Source organism: Anser brachyrhynchus (genome assembly GCF_964034855.1).
Source record: "Anser brachyrhynchus genome assembly, chromosome: 15".
Lineage (NCBI taxonomy): Eukaryota > Metazoa > Chordata > Aves > Anseriformes > Anatidae > Anser > Anser brachyrhynchus.
The window spans coordinates 7,109,093-7,136,019 of record NC_137733.1 but is presented as its reverse complement, the minus strand read 5'-3'; the positions used below and the strand labels follow the sequence as shown (position 1 = coordinate 7,136,019).

General features: G+C 37.3%; 1 protein-coding gene across 5 annotated transcripts in view; it reads left to right on the top strand.

Moving 5' to 3' along the window:
- Window positions 1-26,927, top strand: part of GTF3C1 (general transcription factor IIIC subunit 1) — a 47,430-nt gene that overhangs the window by 6,334 nt on the left and 14,169 nt on the right. For 2 of the 5 annotated variants that reach the window (XM_080557256.1, XM_080557254.1), the window contains exons 7-27: window positions 1,242-1,400; window positions 2,865-2,980; window positions 4,523-4,847; window positions 5,825-6,036; window positions 6,650-6,786; window positions 8,447-8,600; window positions 9,574-9,677; window positions 10,514-10,698; window positions 11,054-11,326; window positions 12,334-12,479; window positions 12,904-13,001; window positions 14,205-14,301; window positions 15,082-15,259; window positions 16,018-16,153; window positions 17,526-17,661; window positions 20,115-20,196; window positions 21,407-21,592; window positions 23,186-23,343; window positions 23,483-23,625; window positions 25,257-25,338; window positions 26,660-26,772. In XM_080557256.1, the coding sequence (XP_080413382.1) occupies window positions 1,242-1,400; window positions 2,865-2,980; window positions 4,523-4,847; window positions 5,825-6,036; window positions 6,650-6,786; window positions 8,447-8,600; window positions 9,574-9,677; window positions 10,514-10,698; window positions 11,054-11,326; window positions 12,334-12,479; window positions 12,904-13,001; window positions 14,205-14,301; window positions 15,082-15,259; window positions 16,018-16,153; window positions 17,526-17,661; window positions 20,115-20,196; window positions 21,407-21,592; window positions 23,186-23,343; window positions 23,483-23,625; window positions 25,257-25,338; window positions 26,660-26,772 (3,220 nt within the window). Of the gene's footprint in view, window positions 1-1,241; window positions 1,401-2,314; window positions 2,455-2,864; window positions 2,981-4,522; window positions 4,848-5,824; window positions 6,037-6,646; window positions 6,787-8,446; window positions 8,601-9,573; window positions 9,678-10,513; window positions 10,699-11,053; window positions 11,327-12,333; window positions 12,480-12,903; window positions 13,002-14,204; window positions 14,302-15,081; window positions 15,260-16,017; window positions 16,154-17,525; window positions 17,662-20,114; window positions 20,197-21,406; window positions 21,593-23,185; window positions 23,344-23,482; window positions 23,626-25,256; window positions 25,339-26,659; window positions 26,773-26,927 lie in introns of those variants that run through there. The other 3 variants (XM_080557255.1, XM_080557253.1, XM_080557257.1) reach the window with 2 other exon arrangements.

The window sequence follows — 26,927 nt, the reverse complement described above, 5'->3', positions numbered from 1 at the left end:
GGAGTAGTGATGGCTGTAGATGTTCCCACTCCCTGCTGCAGGGTTAATTGGCTACTTCTGCAGTAGCTACTGAATTGCTGCACTTGATAAGTTGGCATTGTACAGTAACCTATTTCTAGTTTTTCTTAAACACTGGTCTCTTAAATGGTGCAGCAGCAGCTGAATGGCTTTAGTGATAGTGGATCATCCTTATATCAAAGAGCAGGATTGTTAAAGCTGTCCTGAAGTCATTTGTCCCCACTCTTCTATGAGATCCCAGAAGGGTAGAGCAGGTGGAGGGTTACTACAGCACAGCCAGTACACAGTAACATGTTAAGATGTGGGACTGAATTGTATACCAAGTGTCTTCTGGCTAGCAGTGTGTTCTGTCCTCATATACAACAGCCTTAGATTTTGTGTCTAGATTTTCATTGCATGTAGTTATAATACGCCATGTGTGTTCACAAACTTACCCATTCCCTAGGTGCAGGGAGTAGGTTAGGACTTCGGACAAGAAATCTAGAAGCTTAGTTTCTCACAAATGGTTGCACACAGAGCTTCCTTAACGTAACTGACATCATGTGGGATCTGCAGACATGGATGGAGAAGAACCTGTTTTTCTCATAGTCATGGTGGAACTGTAGAAAGTAACTGTACATTTTAGCTAGGCTCTAAGAGACTACTGGGTGGGGTAGGACTGTTCCGTGTGATCATTTTCTAGGATGCTAGGTACTTGGTGTATGCTTCCTTCTGTATTTGTATGCATGAGTGTTAATCATTATGTAATTTGCATTTGTAGAAAGTAAAAAAAGTGCTTTGAGTCTGTAGGGAAGGAAAAGTAAGGAGACTTCTTATACCCAGTGAGTGATCTCACACTCAGATTTGTCTTCTGAAGTTGTAATTCTGTGGATCAGGAAACGCATTTCACAGATTTATTTGTACTATTGGAATTTTTACTATTATTGCAGTGTTTTCCATTCCATTCTTAAGTCACTGCATTGAGCAGACCTAATGTTGACATAGCCATGAATGTTTGGAACATCTCAAAAATTCTGCTAGTCATTATTTTGACAGATTCATATATATATATATGGAAGAGCTATTGAAAACCTTTCCTAGAAATAAGCAATTGTCTTAAGTCTTTTTTTCCCCATTGCACTACTTTTACCATGCTGCCTGGGGAAACAATATAGTTTAAACGCGTACACGCACACGTGCAACTTGCATTTTGTTTAGAGTTGTTACAACGTTCATGTTCACAGGTACTGATGTCATGGTCCGTTGCCTTAAATTACTAAAAGAATTTCGGAAGAAAATGGAAGATTATCATGATGATGATGAAGAAGAAATCATCACAAAAGTTGTCCAGCCTGTGGATATTGTTTGTGAAAGGGATATGCTCACCCAGGCTTATGAGATAAGTAGGTGATGTAGTGAGATATTTGCGTGCGCAGGATGGTTTATCTGTTACAAAGATTAACAGAATGTTTCCTTGACTTGCTTAATTCTGGAGTTCATAAGGATTCTTAACTTCATAGTAAGCTAAGTTACAGTGTTATTTGTGAAGGGTATTCAAGTATCATGAATATAATATACTAAAGATTTTTCAGATTGCCCTCTTTATATGTATGAGAGAGAGGTATTGTGGGATTTTTTTTTAATTTTTCTAAGTTCTGATTGCATTCTATGCATCCGAGTGTTAATTTTCCATGGAAAAGATGGGCTTTTTGTTCAGATTAGACTGGAGCTGTAAGCTTCCTGTAGGTGGTTGGGCAGTCATTTAATCTCTTTATCTCAGTTTTCTATGTATAAGAAAATACTGTTCTACCTTTTGTGTCAACCATTTGGATAGTCAGAGTCTTTGAGGTAAAGCACACTGGGGTTGATCAAAGCTGGGACTTCCTTGTCACTGCTTTGGCTTGAGACTGTCTTATGCAAAACAACTCTTGAGTCTTGCATGTCAGGCTTCATCTCTGACAAGAACATAGTGCTGAATATTTAACAAGATTCCCTTGATTCAAAATGTCAATTAGTTATTGAAATTAAGAAAACATGAACATGTTAAAAACTTTTAGCTTAATGTGTTTTCCCTACTAGTTCATCTTTTCTTGTCTTGCCTCTGTATGTGCTGGAAAGAGCTAATACGTTTTAAATACTTTGCAAGCTATTTTGCCTTTAAGGAGAGTTAAATGCAGTTCACATGATTTTGTTGTTGTTTGTTTGTTTTTATTGTTGTTTTTAAATTTAAACTGATGTGCTTTTCATTTTGGCTTTTTTCATAATTAAACAACAGAATCTATTTTTCCATAATCATGTTTCAGGGAAGACTAGTGGCCTTTTTTCCTCCTTTGTAACAGCAGTCATTGCTGTCTTATGACTGGGCTTCCTATCCATTGCTGCCATCCCTGTAAGCTTATCAACTATTCAGTACCACCAAAATAAAACACCATGGGAAACGCTATGGGATAAGAAAAGGTGATGAAGAAAATGGTGTTCTTTCTCCTTCTCCTACTCCTTTACCTTTCGTAATGGAGAATGAATATCTGACTGTAGAAAGCCGTCAGGTGCAGGATTCACTTCCTTTTAATATAAAACTATCGGTTTTGAACCTAATTCTACCGGGCTGCTGCTTTCCATAAAATCCTGTTTTATGACAGCATTTGACTATCTTATGTATGTCTTTGAAAATTTATTTAATTGTTAGTGGTGAACGTTAAGGTTTACATTCTGCCATATGGTTCAAAATCACATAGCTTTTGAGACAAGTTTGACTTTGTAACAGTTATTTAGAACAAATATGAGCATATATATATAAAGATATATGTGTATACAATTCATTCAGATTGTTTTCCTGAGATGTTTTCTGGTTTTCCTTTCTGAAACAGTTGAAAGTAGAGGAACAAAAGGTATTTCTCAGGCCGAAATTCGGATGGCTATGAATGTGGGGAAGCTAGAAGCAAGGATGCTCTGTCGTCTCCTGGAAAGGTACAAAGTTGTCAAGGTAAGGTTAAAATAAAATAATATTGATACTTATTGAAACTGAAAATGCAATTGTGGTTACTGTGGTAATATGTTATAATATTGTTAACCTCAAACAATAGAAACCGCGGGGATTTGAGAGTTGACAGTGAAAGAATTATGATAAAATTGAAAAGATTATGACTTCAGTTGAGGAAAAGATATATAAGAGAAGTGTTCAAAAAGTGTTCAGTTGAAATTTTAACCTACTATAATCTGATATCTAGGCCTAGTTGTTAGAATGTAACATAACTGCTCTCCTAGAATCTTTTCTTTACTGTTTTCTGGTTAGCTGCCCTAACATTTAATAGTTCGCTGACCCAGATGTACAAGTATTTTACACTGCTTTGTGACTGGGTGTAATAAAGACTGGGGAAAAAATACACATTGCCCCAGATTTGTTGTCCATACTGAATGCACATTCCAGTGATCCACACTAGCTAATGGGATTGTACCAGATGCAGCTTCACAGCATCCCAGATCAACACTGTTCCCAGCAGTATGAAGCAGGCCTATGCTCCGAAAAGAAACAGGGCAGAGAAATGCACCTCAACCACTAAAGCACACTCATTGTAATCGGTGGTAACACAGGTGACCTACTGGCATTTGGGAATCTGCATGTTCTGGTATTTTATGGAGATGAACATAAATGTTTCTCAACTCAAAATAGCCCTTTTGGTTCATCTTTATAAGACAACTGATGTTTTGCAAAATTGTCTCCTCTTGTAGTCTTTTCTGAAAGATCTTATCAGAGATGTTCTGTAATTTAAAACAAATCTACTTGCATTTTGAAAGCAGCATTACATTCTGAAAAAAAAATTCTTTTGTAGAGGTTATGGTGGTTAATATCTTTATTTCCAAATACTTCAATATTTTTTCAACAGGCTTCTGAATTAGAGATGAACAAATTCAACTGTCTTTTTTCATATGCGCCCACCCACCCCTTTCCACAAAGGCAGGATAATTGCCATCTTACTTCAATAGAGAATTGTTTACTAAGATCTTGCTTGGTAAAAAGTTCAGTAGAATTAAAAACAAATGAACTATATATGCCACAGGAATGTCTAAACGCACTTTTTCTAAATGAACTATGAAGAAGTTGTCTTCCCTCACTGATAGCTAAGTCTTCAAGTTGCTAGATGTTTTAAACTACCCAGTGTAGCAGCAGTTCTACTTAAGTGTAATTCACTCTAGTAATCTCTACACTACAGAAAAAAGTTGTGAAAAATTTGATTTCAGTGTCAAATGCATATAGTTTATTCTTCCTTAGACTTTTATACATCCAGTATATTGTAGGCATTTCATTCTAATATGCAGGTAATACAGACTTATTTTTCACGCAGAGTATTTCTTTTGATTTCTGTATGCTAAGGTTAGTCAACAATGTAGTTGTTTAGAAAAAAAGATAATATCTTTATATGTGAGCGGAGAACAGTAAGAAAATTTTCTCACTGTTGATGCTGGAGAACAGACTGCAAGAATGGAGAAGTAAGGTAATAAAGTTATGCTCCAATTCTTTTCTTAGGGTTTTATGGAGGATGAAGGACGGCAAAGGACAACAAAGTATGTTTCATACAGTTTTGCAGACGAGAGTGATTTAAACCGTCAGTTTGAGAGAGAGAAGGCTAGGAGTGAGCAGTTAGCTACAGTTACTTTGTCTCTGGTGCCAGAAGATTCTCCCCCTGTAGAGGATGCGTTTCCTGGAGAAGACGACACTTTGGTCTCAGAGTCTGACAATGAAGAAGAAGTGAAATATGGCAAGAAGAGAGGAAAAGGTCAGAAGGCCACTTCAGGTTCTCTGCTGAAATCAAATCTCCAAGATGGTACGCAGCAGTCAACACCAGTTAAAGGTAGATCATGATTTTAAAGTTTGGAGAGAATGTAACTGTCCTCTTTGGTGCAGGACATAGAATGGGAGCTGACAGACAAGCAAACTAACATTTTTTATTCAAACATAAAAAAATCTTCCTCCTTTAGTAGTGTGTTGTTTGGTTTTTTTTTCAGCTGGATATATCTGGAATTGAGCTCTAGAGTTTGCATCAGTACATGGACAAATGTATTTGATACAAACCTTCAAATGAGATGACTGTACATGAACTCATACTGACTTCTTGATATTAGCTAAGATGGTAACTAACTACTTTAAAGCAGCAGTAGTCTTGGGTTGACTTGACCTTCAACCTTACTCACCTAAGCATATTGTAACAAAAATGTCTCCTGAAGCTAATTGCTTCATCTTTCTCTTGAGTTATTGGGAATGTCACAATGTAAAAGCTGACAACCTTTTGGGAACATATTTTAAGGAGGATATCATGGTTTAGTTTAGCTATTTGCATGTGCCTACCACTTTGGTGCACTCCAGGGGAAGAGAGGAGAACAGATCTTCATATCTTAAGTTTATTGTCTTGGGAGTAATATTATATCCTTGTTCTCAATTCTGCTTTGAGTCAGAAGAGTTCCCCTCAGGTTTCTGGCAGCATTTGAAAATCTTTTTGACAAAAACCCTTCTTTCTTCAGACAACAGTTTCTGAATAAGCTAATCTGTCCCCTCTTGGTCATGTAAGTCTGCCTCTGAAGAGGCTTCTGCATGTAGAGAGCACATTTTTGAAAACCACATTTCCAGAGTTAGCTTTTTTAAAAGCTTTACTTTTGGACAATTCAGTCATTCACAATCAAACCACTGCTTCCAGCATGGTAGAAGAATATGTGAAAATGCTTTAAAGTATACAGTTACCTGTGTGAGTGGGTAAGGCCTTTTATAGAGAGCTGAACGTTTACAGAAACTGTGAGAGCAGAACAATTACAAGGCCCTTTGCTCTTAAACCAGGCTTAAAGCCAACAGCTGTGAAGTCTGTGGGGAAGAAGCTGCCTTCCCCTCAAATTGTTGAAGAATCTGATGAACAACCAGACAACTTTTTGGGGGAGAGTTCTACTTTGGAAACTCTAAAGCAGGAGTCCAGTCTTTCTACCTGTGCTCATTCCATTGATGAAGATGGAGATGTGGCTGTGGTTGAGGAGGTCAGACTTGAAGACCCTAAGGTAAGAGCATGGGTCTTAGTATTTTCTTTTTGGTATGGCTGTCTGAGCTAAGTTGTGTATGTTTACAACAAGATTCCAGCTATAGTTTTTGTATTTGTTTATGGGATTGTTTTTTTTGTTTTTTTTAACTTTATTTCATTTCAAAGCACATTTATATTTTGTCTACGTTGTAGGCAAGTGAAAATTATTCCAGCAGGTAAGAAAGTAGATGCCCAGTATATCATTCTGGTTTAGTTCTCTAGTGTTCTACAATTTCCCCCTATTTACTTAATATGTGTTATCACCTAATGTCCATCCGTGCATACAAGTGGTGCGTATTATCTGGTTTGTCTGCCCTAAACCAGAAGAATTCATGGGCTTTGACATGAAAATTGTGTAGCTTCGCTGCTGTAAGAACAAGTGTGAGATGAAGTGTTTCTGAGAGACAGGATATGTTGGCTTGGACTCAGCACTATGGTAATGCCACTACTAGCTTTCTAGGCCAAAACTCTCAAGTCAAACTGGGTCAGAACGTGGAATGGGCATAGTGCAACTGTGTGAAGAACCACTGTTAGGCTGAAGACCCTGAATAGTTCATATTAAATATCTTTTCGTCTATGTTGTGCACTAGAAGATATGTGACCAAAAGAAGGAAAAGCGTTCCAAAGCTACAGCAGTGGAGCGATCTCATGAAACTTACAGACTGCTAAAGCGCCGAAATCTCATCGTGGAAGCTGTCCGAAACCTCCGGCTAATTGAAAGCTTGTTCACGTGAGTCTGTCTAAAAAACAGCGTTGTGGGGGCCTGATGCACTGTGGTAGCATAGGCCCTGCTTCAGGAACCCTGTGTGCTGTTGGCTTTTCGTCTCCCTAATAGCAGTGCTGTAATGATGGAGAGAATGCAGCAAGGAAGGGGGAGGGATTAGAATTATACTGAATCGTGGAAATTAGTCAGTTGTTTAGAAGCAATTATAGTTCTTCTCAGATAATTAAACAAGTGAAATTTTAAACAGTATATTCAGAGATCTATATTGATATTGATCATAGCTGACCAGAGATCAACTCTAAGAGATCTACCTATTTTCTCCCCTCAGTATGCCAGTGCCCGGAGCCACATAGTAAAGTACAGCACTTCCCTGTTTGAGGATTCTTTCATCTACCTAAGTTTTGTATCTACTTGGTTTCAAAAATTGTTCTTGTGTTATTCTGTCATTGATTGTAGAGGCTCTTCATGTCACTCAGCCATCATTTGTCACTAGGATTTTAGTGGGATCCGGAAAGTTTGCTTTTCTTAGCTTTTTTTATGTGGAATGGTTTTATGTGTTCTCATGATTTGTCCTGTCGGGACTAAAGATATTTCCCTGAATGATATAGCAATCTTTCAGACTTCTGAGATCCACTTTCAAGAGAAATGGCAATTCTGGTGTTATCCTTGAGTCCCAGCTTCCAAACTGGCAAGATTCTGTTGTGGCAGATTGGATTGCACCATCCATATTCTATGACAGTGCATAACATCCTGGCATGTAAAAATACACAGGACTGCATGTTCTAGGAATTTAGTAAGAAATAATGACTTTATTCTCCTCTGGTTTGAGAATTTTGAAACTTTCTGTCTCCTAGTTCAACTGCAGAGTGTTGTGAAAGTAGAGCTTCATCTTGTGGCACCAGCCTCATTGCTGCTTCATCTAGCCATGTCCAAGAGCAGACTTAGAAGATACTTCTATCCCCTTTAGTGCTGCTCATAGGTTCCTCCCTTGCTAGTGAAAGTTCTGCCCCTCTCTGGTGTCTGCCAGGGAAGTTTGCTGGTTGTCACTATAGCTGTTAGTTGCCATTACGTGGTATTCTTTTGAAAGTTGAAGTCCATGTGTACATTCACTTTATTGTCTCATTTCTTAAATACCCTTCATTATCCTATTGAAAATTCACTCTCCAGAAATAGGGCCTGGAGCATTTGTGAAGAAGTGTATGAAAATGGGCATAAAGAGAGCAGGCTGTGAATGTGCTCCTGCAGACTACTACAAGGGAAGAAATGAGCTTGCTTCAAGTAATAGGAAATGTGTATCTGCATTGTGAGTGCATGTGTAGTTTCTGAGCTCTGAACACTGCAAAGTAACCTCTTTCTGCCTCAATCTTAATGGAACTCACAAATGGAAATATAAACTGCACCCATCATGAAAAGCTGTAGGTTTTCTTCACCTTAGGGAGGCTGACATAAGAGCAGCAGTGTTCTCCTGAAAATGGTGCACTTGATAACAGAGAAAATACAGCTGAAATTTAAGGCTAAGTTTCTAGTTATCTACAGAAAAAGGGAAAAATGAGCAGCAATTGCTGTAAGTAGGGAAAAATCCATTTGCCCCACTCCCTCAAGCAAACTGCTTAGGCAGTTTGGAGCGTTTCTGGGCTAAAATGCAGGGTTTTTTTGCATCTTGTAGGCTTCAGAAAATGGTCATGGATCAAGAGAAGCAAGAAGGTGTCTCCACTAAATGTTGCAAAAAGTCTATCATCCGATTGGTCCAGAAGCTTTCACGAGAAGGACTCCTCAGACTCTATCGTACTACGGTCATCCAAGACGGCATTAGTAAAAAGGTGTCTGCTCAAACCCTGGCAACAGAAACGTCTTTTTTCACAACCTTCTGGTTTATCAAAATATTTTGGGCCTTTGTACTGAAATATAGGGAGGACTTTACTTTTTGTAGCAGAACCCTCAGTCAAGCTGCCTATAAATTACATGTCCCAAACTGAGCTACTGTGAAAACCAGGTTTCTGGTTACTTTCAATTATTGTACTGCAGATAATCGTGAAACCAAGGAATAGTCCCTAGATCAGTCTCTGAATCTCCCGTCTGAGAGGTTTTGTTGTTTGTCTCTCCCTGCACTGTCAGGCTACAGCATGATTCTATTTAATCTCATTTTGAAAGCAGAGAGTGTATGAGAAATGATAAGTTAGCTTCTGAATTGAGACTTATAGAATGTGATCTACCTTGTATTTTTAACAAAAATCCACTGTTACTGGGGTTTATGAAAGTAAAATGTCTGTAGCTTAAATGTTTGTAGTCTGTAGTTGTAAAGCTCACACTTGTCATTGTAACTCTAGTGTGAAATGTCAAAAGCAGGGAGAGAAACAATTCATTGAAAATCACCTTCTGCACAATTACTGTAGATTACACATGAAATCTTGCTAATCTGAATTATGTGCATACTTTTAGCAATAATATCTATTAGTTTGGCTTTCCGAGGTACTGCTTTTTATTAATCCCTTTCAGCTTAATATTTGCAAGTTTGTGTTTTCCAAATGTTTCAGATTTAAAAAAAAAAAAAAAAAAAGACGTTTGTGCAAATGACACTGAGTTTTTATCGGTATAGAGACCAAACAGTCTGGTGTCTTGCTTAGTATAAGCTAATTGGTCTTTCACCCCAAAGTTGTTAATATTCTGTGAATTAATAAAACTTTATAGTGTTCATCCATTGAGGCTACTGGCTAAACCTCTGATAATTTATGCAGCTGATTAAGAGTTGATATTTCCATAAATACCTCGTTTATTTTCTTCTGCTTTTAACAGGTAGAGTTTGTTGTTCATCCTTCCGTGAGTCCTAATGATCCACTTGTAAAAAGTGCCATCGAGCAGGTGCGTTTCCGAATCTCCAATTCAAGCACAGCAAGCAGGCAAGTTACAATGATGATCTGGTGGGGAATCTGGCTTATTATGTCTAGTACATGCAAAAGTATGCAGAGGAAATAAATGCAAATTAAGCCAAAGAAAAATTAGCCTCCTCTCTAACAGCAGAGAAATCAAAGCTCAAAGATGAAGTGAGGTGCTTGGTATCTTCCAAAGACAGGAAAGAGGAGGAATTGAATTCTGATCCCTTGAACTTTAAGCATTAGCTTCAAGGTCTTGACCTTGCTCGTTTTGCTTCGCATTTCAGTCTCTGTCTTCACATGGTATCACATCCAGCTAGTTTAGAACAGCAGTAATTAAAGAGCTTTGCCAATTCACAGAGAATGAGGCTTACTTATGGGCAGCACTAAGCTTCTTAATTTTCTGTCTTTTGGTTAGTAGTGGATTTAAGGCCAAGTTAGCCCTGTAATCTTGGTGCAATATTTAGAGGAAACTTAGGATTCTCTTTAGCTGCAGACAGAGAAATAATGGGAATTGTTGAGATGAATAAGAAATTCCCACTGTTTCTTTCAGGATTTTCTGCACCTTATGTCTGAAAAGATTAATATAAGAAAGAAATCCTATATCAGGAGAGAATAGGGTTGTGCATATTAAATTTCAATACCCAGCTTATCTTTTCAAAAAAAAAGATCATAAAAGTACCTCTTTTTCCATCAAAATATTCAGTATCATTTGATGGGAACAAGTGTTCAAGGCCATCGTCCTTTTGCAAAGAGACTTGCATTTCCTTTAATTACCAGTCCCAGTGATGCCATCTCTGTTCAACTTATAAGCAATCATAATCTTACTTGTTTTACCAAAGTCTTGTATGGTTTCAATACAGGGTTAAAATTCCGCAGACACCAACATCCCAGGACCATGCCGAAGAGGAAAACCTGGGACAAGATGCAGTTCCTGAGTCAGGAGAAACACAAGAAAGTTCATGTAAAGATGAAAATAATAGTCGGACAGGAAAAAATGATGAAAAAATGGGCATAACAGAGCTAAAAAACTATCACCCTGTTACAGGTACATCCAACTCTTTTTTCTGTCATCTTTCACATTTCCATTTATTATTAATGATCACTTTCAGATGTTGGGCTCTCATAAGATATAAGTGGTTGTTTTTTTCTTATTTTATAGAAATGCCTTATATTAGAAGCAATCTCAGCTAGGGACTACTATCCAATGGTTTCTTAGCTTTTTTTTTAAATTGCAAACTGGAGTATTCCCATTCTTCTTCACTAATGTGTAACTTATATTTACCTTCATTGGCCCACCTTTCCTCCCATTTTTTTTCACATCAGTTTTGCAGAGATAGCTTTTTTTTTTCCTGTTTTAAACCACTTTTTATTTCTGTTTGATACTTTATCTTTCCTCCCAGTTCCAGGACTTGGGCGTTCTCTTGGCTTTCTTCCCAAAATGCCCCGTTTAAGAATGGTCCACATGTTCCTTTGGTATTTAATTTATGGACACCCTTTAAATGGAGCAGACCGAAAAGGAGGTAGTGATGGTGAGAAAAAAGGCAGCAAGCAAGAGCCAAATGTGAACACTGCTGTCCTCGAAGCCCAGACAGATGGGAGCATACACATTATTGAAGCTGTGACAAATGAAACCTCTGCACGCGACACTGAAGTGGAGTTGTCTAATCAAACAGGTAAGAATTGGCACATCCTGGCTTTACTAGAGGCTTTGCTATGGTTCAGTGTAATATTTCCGTAACTGTTTGATAATATGATTTCAATGAAAACACACTAAGGTAGGAACACAAATGCTTGAAAAAAGTACTGAGAGATTATTAATGGCTTGTTCTCAAATTGAAAAGGATATCATATAGGACCTTTATTCTGAGCCCAATCATAATTAATATTTTTTCTTAATGTCTTAGATAATTAACCAAAATATGCTCAAATTGGGGATGATGATAAGTGGAAGGTTTGCTAGTAATTTGGAGAGCAGGATTTGAATTCCAAATTGTCTTGAGTAAATTGGAAGAAACGGTTTAGATTTAATCTTCTTAGGGATAGGTCTGCACCAAAGCCCTAGTTGCATAACTAGTGCTTAAAATAAATAACGTAATGTTGCCACCTTCTATTTCTTATACAAAAAAGTTGTACTAAGGGGGACAGAATGCATATCTTCCAAAATGAAGACAATGTTATAGTTAATTGATCAACTGTTCTCCATGCTATTGGGTGTAGAAAAAGAATTGGATTGGATATCCATATTTATTTATTTATTTAAATATAGTTTAAGGATAGTTAAGTCTTCGAGCAGATTATCTTGGTAAAAAAAAAAATAAAGTCTTATGGGGTAGTGTAAGTAATATCTTCGCACTTCAGAACATGGGAATTTGTTACATTTGTAGCTTTCAGACATCCTCTAAAATGTCTGTGTAAGCAAAGGAAGAAGAGCAAACTTATTGTAATAGGTTTAAATATGCTTTTCAAGTGTCCTCACCAACACTGAAAAATGTAAGCGTCCACTTCAAAAAAGACTGAAAGTCAGCAAGATAGGTAATTTTCAGGTCATGTTAGATTTTCAGGCATCCAAATGATGAACTGCCAGATATGTTCTGCTTGAACACTCGCAGTAAAATGACTAGTGTAAGTATTGAGTTTGTCCTGTCTTAATCTGAATCTAAGCCACTTATCTTGTTCCTAGTGTATGTGGATGATACGTCGTGGATGCGCTATGTCCCTCCTCTGCCAGTTCACAGAGAGTTTGGATTTGGATGGGCTCTTGTTAGTGACATTCTCCTCTGTTTGCCTCTCTCACTCTTTGTTCAAATAGTACAAGTGAGCTACAAGGTATAGTGCTTTTTTTATTATTATTATTCCTTCATATTTGGTTTAATTTAAAGTCTGATAGTTCAACTGGACTTATAAGCAGTAACAAATACCACCTTAGTCTTTTTTAACAAAACTAGCCATTAGAGAGTAGAAACTTTATTTCATCATAGTTTCTTGTACAGAAAAGCTAGTTGCATGCTCAGCCACGCTGAGAAAAATGTATAGCCCTATAATACTGCGAATTATAAAGCTTATATTTTGCAAAGAGCTTTTTATAATCTCAGTGAATCTCCTGCCTGATTAACACGATTAATGTTTAACCATTTTACAAAAGCAATAACTTTTGCTTAAAAATATTTCAGTAGACAGTAGTAATACCAAAGCTCAGTACTTTAAAGGACAGTTATATTTCACGTTTTGATTAACTTATAAATAATTCTAGGTGGATGGTCTTGAAGAGTTTTTAAATGATCCACTACAAAAGCACACACTGATCAGATTTCTTCCAAGGTCAGTCCGACAGCAGCTTCTCTACAAAAGGTAAGTAGATGAGTCAAAGTAAATGGCTCTAGGGAGGAAACAACAGTGGCTGACTGTTTTCTCAGTTATTTTCTGTTTGTGTCAAAGAGAACTTTGTTACTGAAGACAAGGATCATCAATCTTGTAAGGATAGTGTGCCAAACTGTATTTTTCTCTCCCAAATAGAAGGTAATAAGAAACTAATAAATGATATTCATGCATGCTGTCAGGCAGCGTTTGAGAACTGGGAGGCTCTGTCCTTCATAACTCATCAGCAGGATGTTACTTTTGTTCAAAACACACTCCTGGCTGCTGCTAAATTCAAAATTTAATAGAGTCTAAATGATGCTATCCTTCATAAATCTTTCAGGAGGTGACACATTACCTAACTCCTGCCTCTCATACATAACATTCAGTTTCTGTGTATGTGCTCACACTGGCATGTCTGCCATTGTTTGCCATTCCTCATCTAGAAGGTTTAGAAATCGAGATTGGACTGAAGGTATAAAATGCAAAAAAAAAAAATAAATAAATAAAATAAAAAAATTGTATGAATTCCCATGTAATTGCACAGAAAAACTTAGATCTTAATGAAGTTAAATGTGAGCAAAGCTGGATTTTTCACAAACTCTCTCTCTGTCTCAGAAGTGTGATCTCAAAAGCTTCCTGAAACTTCCAGAGTTTTGCCATTGAAGTAGATAAACATCATGGGAAATTATGCACTTTTTGCTATGCCAAGCTCTGAAAGCAGTTTCTTGGAGCAGGTAGTTCTGAACCTTACAACTTTAAAGAACTGGACAAGGATCCTTATAGTTGTATGGACACGTGAAGGTTTATCAGCCCATATTTAGTAGTCATGTTTTGTTACGAATGTCTTCTCATAATAAGAAATTGTCTGCAGATCTGCTGGTGTTCTGACCTTGTTCAACTCTTTTGTACATAAAGTATTTTTAGCTAATTATGTTCTTTGCTAGCAAAATTTTGTTAATAATTAGCTAAAATATTATGTTTGTGATTTGAGGAAAGAAACCTTGCAGCTTTGGGATTTTAGTTATTTTCTATGGACTAACAAGTCAGACACTTGAGAAATTCTAAAACCCAATATTTAAAAAAAGCAGCTGGTTTTCTGAAACTTCAGGTTGCTGTATGAAAATGGCATGTTTTCTGGTATCATTGTTACTGCTTTCGTGAACGCTAATTGTATTGTTTCTAACATTACTGCAGGAGGTACATCTTTTCAGTGGTAGAAAACCTTCAAAGATTGTGTTATATGGGACTGATACAATTTGGTCCAACAGAGAAATTTCAAGACAAAGACCAGGTAATTCTTTGAAAACTTAACCATTGTTCTTCGTGTTATTTGTTCCAGTGATACAAATGCAAATTTGGGGGGGTCGTAATTAGCTTAAGTAGTTTAATAAAATACTGATGTTGCAGACATATGCAAACCTCCTGTTCCAGCTGTCATATAGTAAGTTATTTTTCTCTGGAATTTTTGCCTTTCTCTGGAAAGAGAGTACTCAAGTGTATAATGCTGGAAGTTGCACACAATAATGACCTGTGAGTTTGCAGACTTTGTGAAAAATGAGTATGCCATATACTCATTTATTAAGGTGTTAGGCTTTGGATGTCTAACAGACAGAATTAAGTCACTAATCATAATAAAATAGAGACATTCTTACATGACTTTTTGTAAATTGAGAGCACATGCAAAGGAGAAGGCAGCAACAGCAACATATACTTTACGAGCAGAAGATAGATAATTAGGCCCCTAAAGAGGGGCCTAATCTTGAACGAGAGCTTGTAGGAAGTAGTCATTCTCTATGGAAACTTGGGATAGTCCTATGCACAAGTTGGGGAAAGAAACTGTTCTAAATCTGAAAATTAAATTTCTGCATCTCTGGCAAAGGAAGTTTGGGAATACAATGCAACATGGTGGATGTTGGTGTCTCTAAGCAATATTTGGCTTACATACTGGCTCAAAACAGCAAAGACTGAGAAAATGCTAATCGTTCCTAAAATAGATTAGATTTTGAGTCTTGTAAATTATGCAATTTCAATGATTTCTTTCTCCCAGCCTGAAACGTGCTATATTTGACAGGTGTTTGTGTATATGAAGAGAAATGCTGTGATTGTAGATACCACTATCTGTGACCCCCACTATAACTTGGCACAAAGTAGCCGCCCATTTGAGAGGCGCTTATATGTTCTGAATACCATGCAGGATGTGGAAAACTTCTGGTTTGATTTGCAGTGTGTCTGCCTTAATACACCATTGGGTATGGTATAATTGTACGTTCTTATCACCTTTACTGTTCATTCTGTTAATACCATAATTCCTCCCTTTCCTAAAACTTGAGGCAAGCTCTGTGTATGTAATTGCTCGCCTTTTGTTCTGTTGGCTGGTCTCTTTATGCATGGAAAAAAAAAAAAAAAAACTAGGAGTTTTGTCCTTGTAATTATGTGAAGTTGAGATCTAAGAAACAGAACTATATATTTGACATTTTCAGAACTGTATTAAAGGAAAAATCCTTTCTGTCCCATTAGACGTATCAATATGTGTAATAGCCCTGGTAGATTTCAATCCAGCTATGAAAAAAACCTCTTTGAGAATACTTTGAGAATAGTTACTAGTATATTTTTGTCATAGTCCTCTCAATTCAAGCAGATCTCTCTATTCCTTAAAAACGTGTTGTTAAACTTTCCAACAGATAGCTCCCGTTAGCTGAGAAGTGGAATTTAAAGGATTTTTGCACCCCTTTTTTTTTGAGTTTATTTTTTTTGTTTGGTCCTTTTGTATTTTTGAATAGGATATACAGCTGCAACAAGTATACATTTAAGAAAAAAAATGAGAAAAGTTTGCTACTGAAAGCCCAGACAAAACTATTCTGTATTTCTGTGGTCAGATAGGTAAAAGAATCTATTTAGTACTATTTGGTAAGTCAGTGAGAGCAGTAGTTTCCCATAGCAGGGTAGATTGAAATGAGTTGAAGTCTAACTTCTCAACCTGATGGTCAAAAACCATTTGTATGTCTAGGAGTTGTCCGCTATCCTCGTTCAAAGAGAAGTAATCTTCAAGGGGAGGAGACTGCACTAGATGTAGAAATGGAACAAGAATCAGCAGTGGATAAACACAATCTGGAACGAAAGTGTGCGATGTTGGAATATACCACGTATGTCTGCTTCATGCTTGTTTTGTGGAATGAATTGAGTGGGTAAAAAGAACTGTTCTGGTTTTGAGAATGTCACTCAACAGCAAATGCAGTGAAGGCGAGCATTTCATGGTTGGTTTTTGTTTTGTTTTGTTTTTTGTTTTTAATTCAGAACCTTTCTGATTAAGAAGAAGCATAGTTATGTATCAATTCTACAAGCACCTTGCCTATCAAGTGGGTATTTATTCTAGCAGAATGGGAAAACCAGGTTCAGATTTCCTTCCAAAGTAGCACAGATGTGTGGTGCAAGAGTCTTGGGGAAAGTGAAACTGAGAAGGAAGGAATGCTTCATAAGTACAGTTAACGCAAGGGGAAAAAATTAAGGACTCTCCTGTGCTTTATAGCATGGCATCTCAAGTACCACACAGCTTCAGAAACTCTCAAGTATCACATTCTGAATTCTGTCCTTTCTGTGTTGCAGTTTCTTACATATTGCTTACAGATCAATTCCCAATATGGTATTTGTACACTGATGAAATACAGAAGCCTGAAATACATCATCTGCCTAATTACAGCCAGGATACTGTGACAGCCTTGCAGAATAGCAGTTATACTTTTTATACTGTTGTGCACTATGGTTTAGTTTTGTTGTCAATACTCTATTCTGTTTTATTAAACAGTGTTATTTTCAGTATTACTGATAGATACACAAAGTTATCTAAAAATAAATAAATAATGGAGTATATATTTGAGGAAACCAAATTCCAGTTTCTGGTTTTGTTTTTCCTTCCAGAGAGAGAATCTCACATGCATTGTTTTTTGGTGTTGTTGTTTTGTTTTGTTTTTTTTGTTTGTTTTTGTTTTTTGTTTTTTGTTTTTTTTTTTGCTGTTTGTATGTGTATTTAAACAAGGTTTTAATGTATTTTGTTAGCTGGAGAGATCAGTCCTTGACAGTCAGTGTTAAAAATGTAGGGTTTATGGTGGCCTTTAGTCCCCATGGAAAACTTTCCCCACAGTTGCCGTGAGAAAGTTTCTCATCTGAGCAAGTATTTTCTCTAGTTCTGTTGTAGGAATAATAATGAGAACAGTGTTTAACATGATCATTGGAACTTAATTAACAATAATGAAGTTGCTTTGGGTATAATCTTAAAACTGAAAGCTTGGTCATTAAATATCTGGCACTACAACCTCATGGAAGAGCCTTGTTGTTACTCTGCGTCTGCATCAGGGTTAAGGAAGGGAGTTCCTCTTTTTCTCTTCGTCTTTCCCAGCTCTGTCTAAATTGGGAGGGTAAGGGGAGAGTTCTGCACATTGCACACATGTAACTTAGGGATTGCTTTCTCAGCTGCTTTTATAAAATAATAAATGTACATTTTTTCACTCTTTCTCTTAGAGGCAGCCGAGAAGTGGTTGACAATGGAACGATCCCTGGGGATGGGTTAGGTGCTGCAGGTCTGGATTCCAGCTTTTATGGGCATTTAAAACGCAATTGGATCTGGACAAGCTACATCATCAATAAGACTAGCAAGGTGAGTATCTTTAAACTTGTATAAAGTGATGACTTGTGCAGATTTTTGTATTCTTAAGGATTGAGATACTGACTGCAAAATGTTGCTGCTTGCATGCTTTCTCAATCCTGTCTTAGTAAGGCTTTGCATCACTGGAAAGAAATGGATGGCAAATGTAGTAAATCTAGTTACTGAAGTGAATCAAAGAGTTGGACATAAATTTTATTGGAACTGAATTTGATAGTACATTCGACCAAAGGAGAAATACTTTGTTAAGCAAGAAACTTAGATTCCTTAGTGGTGCTTCATATTGTCAGATGAAAACTGAAACACCTAGAATAAGGAAATGCACAAAGTTTAAAAAAAAATCATTTAAAAATCATAAAAGCATAGAATGGTTTGGGTTGGAAGGGACCTTTAAAGATCATCTAGATACAACCCCACATCCATGGGCAGGGATGCCTCCCACTAGATCAGGTTGTTCAGAGCTACATCCAATCCTTGAACACGTCCAAGGATGGGGCACCCACAGCTTCCTACCTACCACAGGTAGGTAACCTGTTCCAGTATCTAAGCACCCTTACAGTAAAGATTTTCTTCCTTATATCTAATCTAAATCTAACTCTTCCTTCTTTCAGTTTAAAACTATTACCTCTTATCCTGTCACTACACACCCTGGTAAAGAGTCTTTCCCTGTCTTTCTTGTAGGAGCCCTTTAAGTATTGGAAGGCTGCAGTAAGGTCTCCCTGGAGCCTTCTCTTCTCCAAGCTGAACAACCCCAACTCTCAGTCTCTCTTCACTGGAGAAGAGCTCCAGCCCTCTGATCATCCCTGTGGCCTCTGCTGGACCTGCTCTCTAAAAGATCCCTGTCTCTTGTGCTGGGGCCACAGAGCTGAACGCAGGGCTCCAGGTGGGGTCTCATGAGAGGACAGTAGATGGGGAGAATCCTCTCCCTTGCCCTGCTGGCCACCATACTTTTGATGTGGCCCAGGATACAGGTGTCTTTCTGGGTTGCAAGTGCACACTGCCAGCTCATGTCAAGTTTTTTCATCTACCAGTACCCCCACATCCTTTTCTGCAGGGCAGCTCTCTACCCATTCATTGCCCAGTCTGTACTGATGTTTGGGATTGCCTCGACCCAGGTGCAGGATCTTGCACTTGGCCTTGTGGAACTTCATGAGGTTTGCACAGGCCCACCTCTCAAGCCTGTCAGGGTCCCTCTGAGATGTCTTACCATTTTCATCTAGCATTAGTTTGTATAATTATTTTTTGTACACATGTAAATCTTTAGTATCTACAACTTCATGTAGCAGAGTTTCAAAGCCCCACTATTATGTGTCACTCCTTCCTTTTAATGGCCCTAAGTTCCCCTAATAATTGTAGTAAGGGAAGCTGTGAAAAGTATTATTCTCTGTTACCCTTTCTATTTCACTTGTGATGTTGTGAGTATCTCTAATGTTTCCTATTAGCATCTCATTTTAAAAACTGGCATCTGCTAGATTACTTAACTATTGCTAGCATAGAACCTGTTCTGTCTTTATTCTTTCTTATTGCCATTTTTTTAAGCTCTTCTAGTTCTTCTGTATCCCTTTTAAGGTGGAAATGGAATCACATACTTTGTTCAAGCTGTGGCCATTGTTGGGTTTTTATATCTGCATTGTGTTGCTCTCCTTTCCTAAGAATTCTTAACATTTTATTGGCTTTTTGGCCATTACCAACTATTGAACAGGTGCTTTCACAGAACTGGCCATAATTACCCTATTGTAAGTAGTGGTCAAATTTGAGCCTATCAGCATATACGTAAAATTAAAGTTTTCCTTGTTTTTTTCCCCTCAGGCAAGATCATTTTGCTTTCATTTGCTGTTCTGTCACCTAGTTGTTCAGCATTAACAGAACCTCCTGCAGTTCTTCAGTCTGGGCTCTCTGCTGTTCTTCTCTAACCAACTTCTGTTGACGATGAATTCCACACAGGATAAACGAGTTTTGTTGGGAATGGAAAAACTTTTAATATGTTACAATAAGTTTGGGCTCAGATTTAAGATGGGTATAATACAGTGTAGAAGGCATCTACCCATGTCTGTATTTGCATTTTGGTTTTGTGCTTTTTAGAATTTCCTATGGAATGTAAAACACTTCGAAAAAACAATTTGTTACAGGAATTTCTACTCAACCTCTGTTAGCAATGAAAGAATCGAGTATTTCCTTTCCAGTTATGACTTCTTAAACTTGAAGGGAATTGATGAAATTCTAACTTTAATAATCTAGTGGTCATGCCAGTATAAATTAAGAAAAGCTTAACAGCCATTCAAATACGTAGTAGTAATAAGATAAATGAATTCTTCATTGTAGCTAGGGATCTTCCTGTTGTTCATACTGAAAGCTTATTTCTGACACTACTCAAAGGATATCCTTATTGTAATGTTAAAAGTGGTGCACTCCTTTTGCATATCAATTGTTTGAAAATTCTGTTCTAGGAAAATTCAGTTTCTGAAAACGGACTGACGATGAGACTCCAAACCTTCTTAACAAAACACCCTCTTCCACTTAGTACTGGAGGTAAGGTGATGGTGCTGGTGGGGGCTGTGACTGTTTTATGGCTGGTACTGTCTTTGTCAAATCCCATATTGATTACATGGGTTAATCTTGTACCTGACCTAGGATGCTTCTGAAGCATTGTAATTGAAAAGTAAATAATTTCCTTTCCTATTTGTTGGATATCTGGAGCAATATTTTTTATCCTTTTTAATTTCTGATGTGCAGTTTGCAAAAAGTCCAGAAGTACCCAGTGTCTCTTATGACTAGGATTTTAGGTCCCCTATCTTTCTAACAAGGCCGTAGTAGTATCAGAGATCTGGTTTATACCAATGTAGGGTAGAATACTAACCTTATTTTCTAAAGCAATTTGTGAGTGACGTTTTTTCTGCCTTTCGGTGGTTTGCCACTTGTTTAATTGGATCCAAACTTTACCTTTTGATCTTTCCTAAAAGTGGGAAACTCCTTGCTGCTTTGTTTTTGTGTTTTTTTTTTTTTTTTTTTTTGTTAAGGGTGTTCATACTCTTGTACTTTAACTGCATGTTAGGCTGTAGTTGCTCTGCAGTCAAGTTGTTCTGTATACTTTATATGTAAATACGGCTAGATAAAGGCGTCCGTTTGCAAACGGTCTTATTGCACCTTCAGACTTCTGGTTTTCTTCATCCCTAGCCTGTTTTGTAGCATCTAGATGACTTTAAGGTTAAAGGCCTTGTTACAAATAATTCATTCTACATCTTTATAAACTCAATTTGATAAATTAAAAGGAGCTTGCCTTTTACATAACTATTAAATTGAGAAGAATGTGCAACATTAAACACTTGTAATGCTGAAACTGTTGGACCATTTTTGCCAAGTCTAGCTTGATTTAAATTCCTAAGTTATAAAAAGCTCACTGTAATGAATCCTCATTAAGGCGCTGTTAAAATTGCATAGCCTAGCATCTAAGTTAAGGCAGAGGAAGTGCTTCATGTTGAATATAAAACCTCAGTTCAGTTTCCTTGTGTTTTTGCACTGTACTTTAGACTTAATAATTACTTGATAATTCCAAATTTATGTAGGATTTTATTCTATGTAAGCTGCTGAGAAGTGGCATGAACTGCCACACTGACCAACAAAAGGCAAGTTGGAGAGACCTTCTCTCTTAATACACTGAAACTGGCATTTGCTTTTTATATCTTAATATTGTAGAATATAATTGCTATAAAGATCCACTTCTGTAAATGTGTCATCTTAGGTAACAAAATTAATATTTTGGGAGAAGCAAAGGCAGGATCTAAGTCTCTTGTCCAAAAGGAGGAATGTATTGAAATAAGTAAAGAAACATCCCAGGATCGAGCCAAACGAGTGAGAGGTGGAAAAAGCCAAAAGAGGAAGAGGCTTAAGAAGGATACTGGGAAGGCAATAAAGAAGAAAAAGAAAGGTAAGTAACTAGCACACATCAGGAAGAAGAAGCATTCTTTTTAATGCATATACCTACTGTAGTTTGCTTTAGAGAAGCTGATGTGACTGACACAGTGTGGGAAATGGAATGTTATTAGTCATCTTGTTGGGTTGCCTCTTTTGGTGAAAAAGTTCAGATGTTCTGGGGCTGTATTCCAGCTCTGGTGGAAAACAGGAGCATGCTGCAGCTGTTACCTGTGTGTCCATCATGGTTGTACTACTGTATAAACAAAAGAAAGTCAAATTGTGCCTGGGCCAGATCAACTCATTGCAATTCACCATTACCTTTTTGATAGCTGGCTTAGAGCATCAGACCATGAAGAATCTGTAGGTAGTCAGTTTTCTATCTAAAGTGCTTGTTTGCTCATTCCTGAGCAAGGTATTAATGCATTTTACTTCCTCAACTGCTGTCACCTAGTTCCTTCTCTGTTTTTGTGCTTTCATTCTCACAAGCTCAACTTTGGAAGTTGTTCCTGGCCCCATAATCCTCCTCATCCCCTGAGGGTTTCACATCCAGACAGATAAACTTTCTGTAATCCACTGCATGTTTGTGCATATCTAGACTGCTCCTTTTTGTGTCTGAGGTAGTATGAGTATGTGACAAGTTCCCCTGATTTTTTTTTTCCTTCTGCTTTTGAATGACAGAAACAGAGCTGACAAAGCAGCGCAAAAGGAAAGAAACAAAGCATTAAGATTGTAGTTAACAAAATTTCTTCCTATCAGACTTCATCTCTTACTTTAATCTTCACAAGGCTAAGATAATAAATCAAACAGCAACAGTAGAGAAGCATCTGTTGTCTTCTGAATTGGCTGAGTAGCTATTGGTGGGAACTAAAACCTAGTTGCTTGCTTTTCACACTAGCCACAGTGAGCACCTTTTCCTTCTTGAAAATTCTTGCTGCATTGTGCTTTTACTCACAACAAACATTGGTTTGAACTTCTTAAATATAAAATACAGTTGCAATGTTTCAGGCTTGCTCCTCGGATATCTTTCAAAGGCAAGCTGCTCTGTTTCCTATTCTCATGCAGCACTTAGTCCCAAGAAGAATGCAGTGTAAATTAAAACAATGACATTTGAGGAAAAAAGATAACCGTTCTTCTGTTGAAAGCGCCTGCTTGGTGTTACAGCATTTTTCAAGTTGTACATTATAACCATTTACCATGCATACACCTGGTTGAATGCATAGTCTCTAGTGTTTTCAGTTTTTCTACAGATTAAATAATCATTAAAATACATTTGACACATCTGATGCTTCACTGTTGGTTACGTTGCACTTCTCTTGCTGTGTGTCATAGTGAATAGCCCGGCTGTACTACATCTTACAGAAACATAATACTGGAAAGAACTTGAGTTACGTCCAGTCAAATTCTCTTTGTGGATTTTTTAACCCAGTTTTTCATTGATTTAAGCCATGTTTTCCAAAGCAAGGACAGTGTATTTAGCCCACTAAGTCTCTAATTTGGGCTTTTGCTCCTTAAAGTTGCACATTAGCATTTATAATGTTTGTGATAAGAGTTTGAATTCATCATAATATGTAGTGCTGAGATAATTGTCTTTTTCTGGATTTGTTAGAAGAAACTTCTGTAGAGAAAAGCAAAAGGCTCCGCTACCATGACGAAGCTGACCAGAGTGCCCTGCAGAGAATGACACGTCTGCGTGTCACCTGGACAGTGCAAGAAGACAGCTTGCTCATGCTGTGCCGAATTGCTAGTCACGTGCTAAATGCAAAGGTATTTAATAGGACCTCTATTTAAAGGGTCTGTGTGTTGAACACACATTTCATTGGTCCTAGGAGTTCTTCCTGGTTCTAAACATCATTCGTGTACATAAAAGCTGAAGTTCAACTCTGAACATTTTTGTTCTTCGTAGGTAAAAGGACCCTTTGTTCCATGGCAAGTAGTTCGGGATATCATGCATGCCAGTTTTGAGGAGTCCCTTGATAAAACTTCTCATTCTGTTGGACGAAGAGCTCGTTACATTGTCAGAAATCCCCAGACCTACCTTAATTACAAGTAAGAAGGTTTCTGTCTGTGTTCTAGGCATAAGCTGAATTCTGAAACTAAGGGATATGCTCCTCCCATGTTTATCTTGTTTCATGGGAATATAAATTTCCAATTTTCTGCACCCTAGTGCTATCAAATCTGCCTCTTCAGTGGGAAAGGCATATCAATGGCGTAAAGAATAGCACAAGAAATATGTTGGTATGTAAATCAGTAGTGCACCTGCATCTTAAAAGTGCTGTACACTTCTGATGTTAGCTGGTATTCTGTCCACTTATTCTTCTTTTCCCCATGACTTCAAAAGAAGATATGGTACATTTGAAAAGTTAGAGGTGAGTGCAAAGTATAATTAGGGGTGGAAACAGATACTATAAAAGGATTTGCGCGCCTGGAAAAGAGGAAAAGAGAACTGAAGGGAGATGTCAAATGATTTTTATGGTTCTCTAACATGTTTATGCTATTAAGAAGGAACAATTACTTAACCAATATAAGAACTGAAGACATTGCATAAAGATCATAACCAGTAGTTTAAAATAATGGTGGTTTTTGATACAACACACAATTGAGTTTAGAACTCCTTGACACAGGATGCTTTAGATAATAAAGTTTACATGGATTCAGAAAGTAACTAGATAAATTAGTGAAAGAAAAATCCACTGAAGAGTATTAAAGATATTATAAATGTAAAGACATTGTTGTGGATCAGGAATTTCCCTTTCAAGCAAATTCTCGGAAGCTGGGAGATTACACAAAAAAGGTATCACTCTGTGCACAGCCTCTTCTTCCTTCTTTCCAGTCTGTATCCTGTTGGTATCTGTTATAAGAGGATTCTGATTGAAATGAATTTTTTTTTTGATCCATTATTACACCTTTGTGAAGACAAAAGTTCTGTAACGAGCAAGATCAAACTGACGTTCCATACCTCTTGTTTGATCCTTAGAAATATTTGTAATTGCTTGTTTTCAAACTAGGAAAAAAGGGTTAACATACTTAAAGTAACTAGCTCTACTGTTTGCACATCTTCAGCTAGACAGAGGAGACAAACATGCTTAGAAGAACAAGTTAAATCTGATTTGGGTTATTAATGTCTGAATTTGATTGTCAGTTCTTAAGTAAAGATACAGGGATTTAGAAGTAACAGTGACAAGTAACTCTCTTATACTTCGGTACCTTCTTTCAGGTGAACCAAGCTGCCTCACTTAAGATTTTCAGCCCTTTGTCCCTCTCAGAACACCTCTGCTTCCTATTCTGCTCCACTTTCTTGCATTCCTTACAAAAATATTCAAAAAAAAAAAAAAAAAGACTTGCATGGGTGCTATTCTTGCACTGTGTATGGGCCATGGCACAGAAGTTTTTCCTAAAGGAAATTTAGGTTTATTATTCAGTTCTCATTTCTATCACAGCCCATATGAAGTAACGAAGTGAAGATGAGTTGGTTTGATTGCACTGATAATCTAGGTATGTGGTAAGTTAGGCAGAATTCTTCCTTTATTCCTATTTTGCAAATGATACGTATAGGTTATACATATAGATATACATATACATATACGTATACGTATAGATACGTATAGGTATTTCTGTGAGCGGCATTAGATTGAGAGAATTTCAGCCAGTTACAATGTCTTCAATTGTATCTGTTGCAGAGTTTGCCTTGCTGAGGTTTACCAAGATAAAGCCCTCATTGATGATTTCATGAATAGAGAAAATAACTATGAAGACCCACAGGTAGGAGGGAAATAATCTGAAAGGTCATAGAGTGCTTGCATTGCTTGGATTACTGAGTGCTTGCCCTGTGATTTCATTTCTTGAGTACTTGCACTATGACTTAATTTCTTACTTGTCTTGTGCTCTTTGCCACTTTAAAAATAACATTGTTGTAAAAATGTAGCATCATTGCTATTTGGGAATGAGACGGACACTCGCAGCCTTCCAAAGGCATGTAAACAGCACAACAAAATTGTTTTTTCAATGTGGTTGTTTGTAAATATCCATCGTGTGTATTCATGTACACTGACTTTTTTTTTTTTTAAATCCTCTTAGCCCCTTGTTATCTGAGCAAGAAAACGTCTTTGCTTGGTAACTTTGTATTTTTAATCCAGTTGCATCTTGAAATATTGCACTGCTTGTATGGCTGAATGTAAGATTGTAGGCAAATTTTATTGGAGAAGCAGTGTTCAAGGGAGCATCTTTGGTCCTGCTGGGCAGTTTCTAGGAATGAATTGTACACAGACTGCAATATACATACTGCAGAGGACAGACTGTATGTTTTTTGCTTCCTTCTTTCTTCTGCCACACTTTCTTACTTCATAAGGAATTGAAAAATACTGTATGCATCCTTATCCTTGCTCACCTACTCTGTCCAGGAAGCTAAGGAGAAGCGACTTTTCCTCTTCTGGGAAGAGGACCTGAATGGAAAGCAAAGAAGCTTTGAAGCTGCTAGCTCTCACAGAAAGAAACTGCTGACTCTCGTGCTGTTTTTATGCATTTCTTCTATAGATTGTTTTACAGTATAGGGGAGAAAATTTTTATGTTATCTTATTTGTTGGGTTCTTTTTTGCCTTCCATCGTCTGTCCCCAAAGTCTCTTTGGAAGCAAATAAAAACTTGTTTCCAGAGAGATTCAGGACCATTTCTCTTGTCTAGCAGGTGTCCTTCAAAAAGTGATTGTGCAGACTGATTAGAGGTAGAACGTGATAGAGACTGTGAAGGGTATAAAGAGAAAAAAAGACTTAAGCAGAAGCCTAAACAAAGCTCTAGCAAGAGATCTTATGCTGTTAATTGTGTGTAATTTTTATTAACTATCTTCATGGTGGGTTGCTTTAGCTGTGAGCCTGATTACACACAGAACCTGCAACTGTTGAGAAAATCAGCAATCTTTACAGAGCTTTTAATGCATTCTCTCATCTGTTGGACTATTTCTCTGACTGGATAATTCAATACTAAGCTCTCTCTACCAGAATTTTCCATCAACACTTTAAAAGTAAACGGTCTTTTCCAACTCTTCAGAAATGTTACCAACCAAAATTTCTTTCTCTTGGTTTTTAAAGGTTTGTGCAACAGAGTTTAAGCAGTTTGTGGAAAGACTGAAAGTGAAATTCAGTTCAACACTGGGGAATCCCAACCTTGAGATTCCTGATACTTTGCAGGAACTCTTTTCCAGGTATTTTAATAATGGTGATTTTGACTCCGTACTTGGGCAGATAGTGGGAGAGGGGGGCCATTCAGAGCATACCTGTTCTCTGCTATGCATGGTTCATACCCTCTGCTACTTGTATTCTTGGTATCAAAAGAATTTTCAATACATACAACAAGCAA